The 10,283-nt window shown below is 45.3% G+C and overlaps 2 protein-coding genes across 2 annotated transcripts in view; both read right to left on the minus strand.

The window, feature by feature from the left end:
- Nucleotides 1–2,221, minus strand: part of camk2d2 (calcium/calmodulin-dependent protein kinase (CaM kinase) II delta 2) — a 56,405-nt gene extending 54,184 nt beyond the window's left edge. Inside the window, exon 1 of the mRNA XM_056280554.1 lies at nt 1,838–2,221. Coding sequence (XP_056136529.1) covers nt 1,838–1,899 — 62 coding nt within the window. The 5' untranslated portion in view covers nt 1,900–2,221. The remainder of the gene's footprint in view (nt 1–1,837) is intronic.
- A 3,505-nt stretch (nt 2,222–5,726) lies between these two features.
- On the minus strand, nt 5,727–8,155 carry cxcl8a (chemokine (C-X-C motif) ligand 8a). Its single transcript, XM_056279794.1, has 4 exons — nt 7,889–8,155; nt 7,549–7,684; nt 7,272–7,358; nt 5,727–6,798 (listed from the first exon to the last, which is right to left on the minus strand). The coding sequence occupies exons 1-4, from the start codon at nt 7,944–7,946 to the stop codon at nt 6,786–6,788; spliced, it is 294 nt and encodes a 97-aa protein (XP_056135769.1). The 5' UTR covers nt 7,947–8,155; the 3' UTR covers nt 5,727–6,785.
- Nucleotides 8,156–10,283: the final 2,128 nt, after the last annotated feature.

Here is a 10,283-nt window from a genome sequence, read left to right on the forward strand (position 1 = left end):
AGTGACGACTATTCAATTTCAAAGCTGGATGCAGTGAAAATGCTTGTGACTTGAATGCACTATTGATGGGAACGAGTGTGAAGCAAACGAGCGAGTGATAAACCATCAAGCGCTTGGACAAATCCAAAGGCAGTTCGACTACGACTGCAAACATCGCCCCCTTTTTTATAATTCATCGCCACTTTCCGTCCTTTAATCTTTCATCCCTCCAAAACGACTTGGCAGGGCTTTAAGAGGCCCCTAAAAGGCTTTAAATAACTTTAAAAAAAAACTGATAAATGAAGAGCTATTGAAAGTGAACGCGAACTGGAAGACATAATGAGGAAAACATGCATGAATTGAGAAGGACAACGATAAACGTGTCACCAAATTTTAATTTCATATCGCAAGATGATTTTTTGTTATCTCATCCATTTAAGGACTTTTCTTAAATCTATTGTGGAAGAAATTATGCTTTCACTTGCTTTGCAGTTCTGCTCTATAATATCTTCACTTGTTGTACCTGTACTTTTCCATTTATGATTGTCTGGTACATCTTATAGTCTGGTACTTTTCCATCTACTATACCCTGCCCTTCTTTCATTTCCTCTGCACTGCAGACCTGTTTTTGCCCGAAATATAAATACTGTTCAGCTTGTTTTCCCCCTCTGGGAGGACTACAGATATTCCCCTCCTGTGCATACTTTGTTCTCTTCCCTTGGCCAAGTCATAATAAAGTCCCTCAAAGAAAATCACTCACCGTTTGACACAACTATTTCATCCCACAATAATAGAGACAATTTTGTCATTCAAATGGCGAACACGCCTAACTCATCACTGGAAGTGGCACTGGGTGGTAGAAACTGCCAACATATGTATCGAATAACACAGTATTGCTCAAACTGTCCCCGGATGTATACACATCCATCCATCCGTTATCCAAACCGCTTATCCTGCTCCCAGGGTCGCGAGGATGCTGGAGCCTATCCCAGCACTATTGACAATCTGTCGCTTCGCCCCTGTTTAATTAGAAGTCTATAACACTATCCTCCCCTGCCACACCGCATGGATTAATGATGGGAGCCGCACGAGAGCAGCCGTATCCTTCCGGTTTTTAATGGCACGAGTCTGGGAGACAAGCTCGCGGCTCCGTGTCCGCGTCTAAGTGAAAGTCAAACGAGGCTGCAGGCGTGCGTGCGCGCACACGCGCGCTGACCATGGGGCGCTAGGCAGACTGCGGGTCGCGCAAACCCCCCCCCCCGCACACACACCCCCCTCTCAGGGGCTAGGAATCCCCTGCCGGTGCCCGATAATCGACCGCGGCTCGACGGCGAGCAGCGGAATGTGTCATCGCCGACTACAAGGTCCGCTGTCGCATTACCTGCCGCGTCGTAGGGGGACAGAACCGGACCGTTTCTCACGCACACGCACACTGTTCATTTTAGCCTCGCAAAAGCGCCCCGTTCTGAACACGTCCATCCCGCTACGCAACGCGCACATCTGCATCTGCGGCCGCGGAAAGCGAACGACAAGGCGTTCAGGTCCACCTCTTCCGTGCCCCTAACGCGTAAGCCAGGGCCTCGGTAAAGACACAACGTGGTATTATTGCAAAGGCCTTATCACAGTACGACAGCATTATCTATCCCACCTGCCCCGTGGACTATGGGACGGACTACGTGGGCTACAGAAGCGAAACCAGCGCCAGCGTTGATATTCGCGTGCTGAGCCAAAGCAAGCTATTACATAACAGGCTGACATTTCATGCAGGGATGAGATCCAACGATTAAAAAAAAGAAGTATATATATATATGTGTGTGTATATATATACATATATATATATATATATATGCGTGCTTACTTTCCCAGCTCCTCGAACAGCTGGTATTCGTCGGTAAATCTTGTGCAGATGGTTAACGCCATCCCGATGGACGCGGGTTGGGAGTCACGTTTAAAAGGTACGCTCACGATATCCACGCAGTCGTCAACGCCGCCCGGTTAGTCCTGAACCTGAACCCGCGAGCCGAGTCGGAGGGGTTCATGCACGGCTAAAATTGCGTCGGGCAAAAGAAGAAGAAAAAGAAGAAAAAAAGAAGAAGAAGAAGAAGAAGAAGAAGAAGAAGAAAAAAGAAAAGCTCTGGCGAGATTCTGCGGCAAAGACTCGTCTCTGTGTTATCGCTTGATGTCTCGGACAACCGGATTTCCGTTATGTTTTGTTTGTTTGTTATTGTTTTTGTTTCGTTGTTTGTTTTTTCTCTCTCTCTTCCCCCCCCTCCGGAGGCTCTCCGCCGTCTCTTTACGTGCGGTGGCTCGTCACAGCTCGGCAGCGCAGCATTTTTGTGCGCATTTCCACATCTATGGTGCGCCCATCCCACGGTGCGCCCGTCTCCGGCCGCGCGTCACACGCCGCACTACCGCGCCTGGCCCCGCCCCTCCGCCTGCCCCACTCCTATAGGCTACCACGCTCGGCGTTATAATGCTATATTAAACTAACAATGGAGTAGAATCAAATATGATAGCGTGAGGGAAAGCGGCGAATAAGAGAGGGGGGGAAGTGCTCAGCGTCGTACCTATCTTTATCCAGAAAGGTAATCAAACAATTCATAGTAGGTAGCCATAAACTGGGGTCATAATCTATGACAAAAGATGGAGGCCAGCTGATGAGGACTGAGGTCTCTGACCCTTGACCTGCTATTAATTCAAATTCGTCGCTACGGGATTGTTGAGGACCTGAAACGTCGGTAAGCAACGACGGTATTTTAAATTAGATCTTGATCCGTCGCCATGCATTTCATACGTGGGAGAGGTGATTGGTTGTCATTTGCTTGATTAGTTAAGCAAGGCATACAAAACCTGTGAGCGAACACGTGCTACCTAGGGTAAATACGTGTCCCGTTGAGTGTTGTAATGAGCAATAAGCAGCGCGGACTAGTGGTCTTGGTGCATGCTCGATAATCCGGGTAAGAGAATCGGAGAAGGTTGAATCGGTTCATCTGGGTACAACGTTTACTGACTGTCAATAAACGCTGTATCCAGATTCAACTGATTCGGGACAACCTTCCTTGAGCTCGGACTAGTGCTCGTGAGGTTTGCTTCCTGATACAACCAGATGGGATACAGTCCGCTTGCTGATTTGCTGAGTGGGCCGCGAGCCATCGCTCAGCCATCCCTTTAGTCTATTGCTGCAAAGACCAAATCTCGTCACAGTTTAAATGCGGGTAGGGGGGGTACCGTGGACAGGTATGTTCTCTGCAGGTAGCTGTGAACCTGCTGCGTGTCGGTGTAGGCGGGCAGAGTTCCAGGAAACTGGAACGCACCGTTGAGCCTTCTTGAGGTCTTTGGAAATCGGTGAGGAAAGGTGCCTACTTAATGACTGCGGTGAGATGCCAGCATGCACAAAGTCAACCTTGCCGCCTGCCTGGCAGATTGCCCATGAGATTCATATCAGCGTGGCCTGATGTCTTCAGCAGCAACCACTAACAGGTTAATTTAATACAGGCCCAGAACTGATTCAATAAAGAAGTCAGTTGTCTGAGATTGTCTTCAGCATGACCTTCACTCCAGAATGTGGCACAAAGATTGTCACCTCACATCCTGTGCTGCCACTGGAACACGGTATTAGCAAGATACAGCGGGTCAACACTAAAGCAACAACACTTGGGATTTAAAACCCACTTAAGATTTCCAAGTCACCGTTTGCTAGTACTATAATGGCAAGTTAGTTTTGAAAAAAAAAACATCTTAGAGGGGCCCCGGTGACTCAGCTGGTAGAGGAAGTACCACGTAATGCTGGGTCCCTGCCTCAGCGGCCCGGGCCCTTTGCTGCGTGTCACCCCCCCCCCCCCACTCCCCGCCTTTTCTGCCTCTGCAGTCACTGTCAAATAAAGCGGAAAATGCTGAAAAATAATCCCTAAAAAAAAGAAACAAACTTATTTCAGCCCCATCGCATCAATGCACACTCAACAAACGTATGCAACATGAAGTAATTTGAAATTACTGCAATAAACAGAAATATTTTCAAAGATTTAACTGGGATGGTTGCACTTAATGTAGCAAGCTGATCAGAATTGATTCACTGGGGGCCTTCACGTGGTTGGGAATACAGACATGGACACCTGTTGGTCGCAGATGAAAAGAAGGTGGTAAATGATTTTAAAGAAAAGTTGCAGGATGTAATGTGACCATAATACAACTGACGTAGCGCTGCACAACATGACCCGATGTTCAGGTTATTGACTGTGTTCTGTGGAAGGATGATGCGCTGCTCTTTAACGGCGATGCAAAGTTGCTTAATGATTGTGCGCAGATCGAAAACATCTGCAACTTTACTCACTGGCTGACTTTTCTGGTGAGCTTGCCAAGCAAGCGCTAAGACATGCCCGCAAATACTGCAGCCGTCTTGTCTAAACCAAAAGTTTAGTCTGTTCTGGTTTACGAACTCAAACGACCCCACATGTGAAGAGACTAGATTTGGCATTCCCGTACTAGTGTGGTTGCAAAACAGCTGCCTGTTGTTGTACACACTGTATCCATGAATTCACATTACAGGTGGTTTATTGTAGGGTAATGAACATTCGGCTCCTTGGCAATAGCTCTCTACAGTCTTTGCGATCAACATGATAAGCTTCATCAAGACATCTGTGGCATTGTACAGTGTGACAAATTAACACTTTAGCTTGGCCTTGTTTAACATTCTGATACAAGACACACCTTTGTGATAATCATATCTTAATCTGCCGCCCTTGTCAAGTCAATAGATATCTTGGCAAAGGAGAAATCCTAGCCAGCAGTGACGTCAATATATTCATGCATGAAACTTTAAGTAGGCTTTCAGTGCTCAATTTATCGTGGCTGAGAACACACTGGGCTAAAGCTTCACATGTTGCTTTTAAGTTTTGGGGGACTGGGTGATGCATCAAAATGAACACCCACACCATGCTAGCTATAAGCATGGGAAGGAGTGGCCATCTTTTTTTATCTCACTTTAACAGAAGCATGGTAGGGAAAGGCGATGCCGGTGTACAAATCTTGCTGTGTGCGCACACGCACCTTCTTTAGTATTTCCCTCTTTCAGTATCAAAGACGGTTGAATCTGTTTGTCTGGATACATCGTATTGTAGCTAATTCGGGGGGGGGGCAGTCTGGGAGACCGTCGGCACAGCCGGGACGCGAACCTGTGTCTTCTACTCCGCAAGCGACAACGTTAACCAGTCGACTAAAGGCTCCGACCCGTTAGCCCAGGGCCAACGTGTCTACTTATCCATGCACGTTACACTACCGCCGCGCTTCAGCGTATCAGCTCCCTCACGCCTCTGGGCGCACGCGCTACCGATGACCTCACGGTCTCACCATCCCACTTCTGACACCAATGCAGCGAATTTGGGGGGGCAGTCTGGGAGACCGTCGCCACAGCCGGGACGCGAACCTGTGTCTCCCACTCCGCAAGCGACAACGTTAACCAGTCGACTTCGTCCCTTTAGTGGCCCTTCTACTGGTTAACGTTGTCGCTTGCGGAGTGGGAGACAAGGGTTCGCGTCCCGGCTGTGGCGACGGTCTCCCAGACTGCCCCCCCCCCCGAATTCGCTACAGTATGCTACGTATCAAAGGAGGTTGAATCGCTACATCTGGATACATCTGGATACAACGTATGCTACGTATCAAAGGAGGTTGAATCGCTACATCTGGATACATCTGGATACAACGTATGCTACGTAGCAAAGGAGGTTGAATCAGTTCATCTGGACACAACGTTTATTGACAGATACGTTTCACCACTAGTGGTGAAACGTATCGGCCCATTTCCACGGGTTACACACCAAAATTGTGTAACTTCTGGAAATAGGTATCACACAGGACACAATCACTACTTTTTCTTTTCTTTATTTTTTTTTTTTTGGTGTTATCACTCTGAATTGAATTGAGCAATTAAGTTCCGCCTTTATGGTTTAAACAGGAAGATTTAATGAAAAACAAATGCAAAAAAAAAACTCAAAAACAAATCAAAATACAACCTTCTTTGATTTTCTTACCTAGATTATTGAGCATGCATAAGGACCCTCTCTTTCAGTATTTCTACCTCTTCATCTCTCTTGCTTGTGTCGTATCAACTGTTAGATGTATGTCGCTTTGGATTAAAGCATCTGCTGAACGAAATTCTAACACTGTAACGTAAGTGCGTGTCTTCAGGCGAGTCAGACCAAGTCATCAAGTGTGTATTTCTAACAGACCACGTCGATACAGCTGTCAATTGCTTTTCCAGCGAATTTCCTTTGATTAATGCCATATGTTTACCATGCCTTTTCATTAATATTTTCTCCCGCATACTAGGTCTCGGGGAAATATGTGTCAGACCAAGGAGGGGAGAAAGAAAATCAACACAGGGCAATTTACATTCATTTCAGTCTCTCGTTTTTATTCATCAGCATTTTCTCAACAAGAAAATTGCCAAACTATAATCTGAAATTTAACAGAGTAACTCAAAGCAAATAAATTCATCAATAAATATGTAAATAATAATAATAATACTTAATCAAAACTTGTTTTTTTCCAAGCTTGAAACAATAGCCGTTATACAGAGTGGCAGGAAAAGTAGGAAGAGGATTCACAGTCAGCGATGAAGAAATGGGAGGGGGAAAAAAGCTTTAAATACACACATAATTTATAGGGACTAGCGTAAAATAATAATGTCAAAATATTTGACGTAAACACAGATTGAATGATAGTAATCTATCTCAGCTGCCATTTTCATTTTTTGGTCATTCTTCAGACCAAAAAGATCTCAAAATAATCCATTTGCCTCTATGCATGTATCAGCGTCTTTTCCTGCAGAAAACAGAACAGAGAAAGAGAATGGGAAAGTTAGTTAAAGCATCAGAGGGGGATCCAGACCTTTGGGTCATCTGTTGACGGGCAGACTTCCCAGGTCATAAATATTGGCACTTTGTTTCCTTCGTTTAATCTCATATCCAGAGGAATTTACAATATCTTAATATGCACGTGGGAGCGCAGACTCTTGCTTAAGGACACGTTATAAAGACCACTGGATGTTGCAGGGATTTCAGCTATAGACCTTCCTGTTAGAATGACACCTCTCTATAACTTCTAGCCTGCCCGTTGCGGGTGGGCATAGATCTGACCCCAGAGGTGGGGAACCTAACTGCTCGACTATTTCCATGCACAGGTAAAGAAGATTGAATCTGACTAATTTCTGTAGCTTAGATATTTATGCAGGCCATTCCAGCCTACTTCAATACTGTCATAATCTGGTTGCATAAATGTGACCGATCTGTACTTACTGCTTAAGGATCTTCTGAATGACTTTGTTGACCCAGGGAGCTCTAGGATCCAGACAAATCTCTTGGCCTGTATTCTTCAGAGTAGCACTACAACAGGAGAAGCAGAGATGAAGTTAGAATTTAGATCAAAATCTCATATCCGGAAGAATCCGGTAAGGGCTGGACTATGAACCGGCAATGGAATCACCAAATAACTGCAATAACATAATTTTTGCAAAAGACGGAGTCAGTGGTCGCACATGTGAAGGTGTGATAGCTTTTAAAACACAAGACTCACATGATCTCAGTTTCATCACAGTGGGAGTTTACAGGTATCAGCTCCACCTTCTGGATGTAACGGCCGATGGGTTGGCTCTCTTTCTGGATGCATCGGCAGTGCGGCGTCATTCCAAGGCTTCTCCGGACTATCCCTCCTGTTAGGAGAATTGGTCAGTACAATGGTGTATTTTTATATTGACCCCATAACAAAGAGAAAGAAGGAATGGAGACTGTTTCACAGGGTAGCTGATCAATCAACTAGATATGAATAAGCATGATAAGCATGCATACACTAGCTAACCCATTACTGCTGCATAGACTATAAATGATGCACTATAAAGTATAAAGATGAGACGAACCTTCAGTGATGGCAAGGAAGGCCAGGAGCACCACGATGGAAATCACTTTTCCGCTCATGATCTTTATTTCTTGGAGAGGATCTGGAGCAAGCAACACTGAACGGCAACTCGGTCTTTCTGATAGCCCTCTGATGAAGACTAAAGTACCACGTTGGTTAGGAGCAAATCCGAGATGAAGTTTTGCACGCTGTTATATTGATCTTTCACGTGGCTCTCTTTCTTTGCACTTCACCTTTCGCCTTTCTCAGTTTGACTGCGCTCTCTTGCTGTCTTCAAGGTCTGCTGTTGAGGAAGAGCGCCTCTCCTTTTAAAGACCTTATCTGAGTGAGTCATTAGGGATGTTGCGCAAGCCAGGACTGTCTTCGTAGGGAATTTACACACTGAACCCATGGGGGCTGTGTAAGATGCCTAAAGAGTGATATTCATTGGGGTTCACAAAGTTCAGCATATTGTCACCAAAAGGAACACAGTAAGGGGACTCATGGAAAGATGGAAAAGTACAGTTCCAGTGAAGCGGAGTTGCCAAAGGCAGTGATGCATGAGGGATATGCTCGGACTCTGAGGAATGTTTTTATGACGGCGCAATAAAGTTTATGCCATCATTGCTCACACCTTGCAGCGGAGTGCCGCCTCGTGTACAACTTGCCGATTCTGAGATAACGGGCAATAAAACAAATAGTAAACAACACATTCTGGGGATGTGTGCCCGGCGTGCTGCTTATTTTAACCAACGTTACCCATATGAGGAAAAAGGAATTAGAAGACGGCAGCGATTAACGCCAGGCCAGGCCGCGTCTGAAATCCTTTACAGCGACGTTGTTGCTGTTGTTTGAGATAAATCTGACGCTGAACTGTAAATTCATGGGGGCCAAAGCGGACAAACTGACGTCCTACACCTTCAAATACCAACACACAATGCTCCCTGAATGTGCAATATTTCCATCATTGAAGGAATCCACATTTATATATGTATTCATTGGTATTGATATGGATAGGTATTTCGTTTTAAAATGCCAGAAAATAACCTGTGTGTGCGTGCATGCGTGTGTGTGTGTGTGTGTGTGTGTCCATTACAATCAACGCCAAAGATAGCTTTTGGCACAGGTATTTGGCATTGAGCTCTAACCTGCTTTATACCAGTTGGGTCAACTCCCCTCTTTAACAGTATCGGGTAGTCAGATCAAAATATTGCAAGTCAACATAATTACAGCAAAAGCCTGTGTAATTTCTCAATATCAAAACATGTCATCAATCAGAGAGGAGGTTATTGCAGAAAGCACATGATAATTGTCCAAGTTGTTTATTGCTGATGAGGATGTCGGATCATTTAGCAGCAGTGGCTTGGCCTGAGGCCAAAAGGAAACCCAAGTGCCAGAAAGTTGCTGAGGATTATGGTGTGACGCAAAACCAACATGCTCAAACATATCTGGGCGAAGACGCCGGCACTTCAACGACTGTTATAAAGCAAGAGGAAGCGAAACGAATTAAAACGTCTGTGAAATGATGAACATTACTGAAAGAGAAACTAATTCAGCATTACCGGACCGGGGGCACGTGGAAAATAACATGGGCGGCATCATCTGACCACTACATGAGGGGAAACAGAAATATGGCCAGACTTACCCTTCTGCCCTTGCCTACGACCAAGGCAGAAAGAAAAGCATTACAAACCCAACTCGGGAAAACGTTGGGACGGTGTACTTCCTAGCAGACAGTATGAGCACAATATACTTCATGTTTTGTCTGGTCACCTTCATTTCATTTGCAAATATCCATCCGTTCCCGCCATTCAGGCCTGCAACACGCTCCAAAAGAAGTTGGGACGGGGGGAACTTTAGTGCCAGTTGTGTCAGCGCCCTTGGCAAAGGTAACTTACACTTCTGTGATGGCACCATTCATGCTGAAAAGTACATGGAGGTTTTAGAGCAACATATGCTGCCTTCAAGACGACAACTTTACCAAGGGACGCCCCATGCATATTTCAACAAGACTATGCAAAACCACATTAGAAAGGCATGGCTGAGGAAGAAGAGGGTGCGGTGTTGGACTGGCCTGCCTGCAGTCATGGCCTGTCCCCCAGTAGAGAACGTGTGATGCATTTTGAAACGCAAAAGTGAGCCAACGAAGGCCTCATGCCGTTTGCACACCTTAAGACTTGTTTGCAGGAAGAATGGGACAAAATTACACCTGAAGCATTTCATCACCTGGTGTCTTCAGCCCCTACAAACGTCTTTTAAGTGCAACGCTACAAAGTGATAAATGCTTTACTGTGTCCCGACCTTTTTGAAATGTGTTGCAATAATCAAAATTGAAATATGTATTTTTAAAAAAAAGCAATAAATTTACGAGGTAAAACATCAGCTAATCTGCTGTCGTGTTGATTTCAATGTAATGC

Source organism: Lampris incognitus, chromosome 5 (assembly GCF_029633865.1).
Source record: "Lampris incognitus isolate fLamInc1 chromosome 5, fLamInc1.hap2, whole genome shotgun sequence".
Taxonomy (NCBI): domain Eukaryota; kingdom Metazoa; phylum Chordata; class Actinopteri; order Lampriformes; family Lampridae; genus Lampris; species Lampris incognitus.

What these genes read in the sequence shown, in the direction of transcription:
- cxcl8a (XM_056279794.1), bottom strand. Translation starts at nt 7,946, where the DNA reads ATGAGCGGAAAAGTGATTTCCATCGTGGTGCTCCTGGCCTTCCTTGCC. An exon ending in CTTCCTTGCCATCACTGAAG is followed by an intron (nt 7,685 to 7,888) that starts GTTCGTCTCATC and finishes TTCTCCTAACAG; the next exon opens with GAGGGATAGTCCGGAGAAGC. An exon ending in TGTGATGAAACTGAGATCAT is followed by an intron (nt 7,359 to 7,548) that starts GTGAGTCTTGTG and finishes CTCCTGTTGTAG; the next exon opens with TGCTACTCTGAAGAATACAG.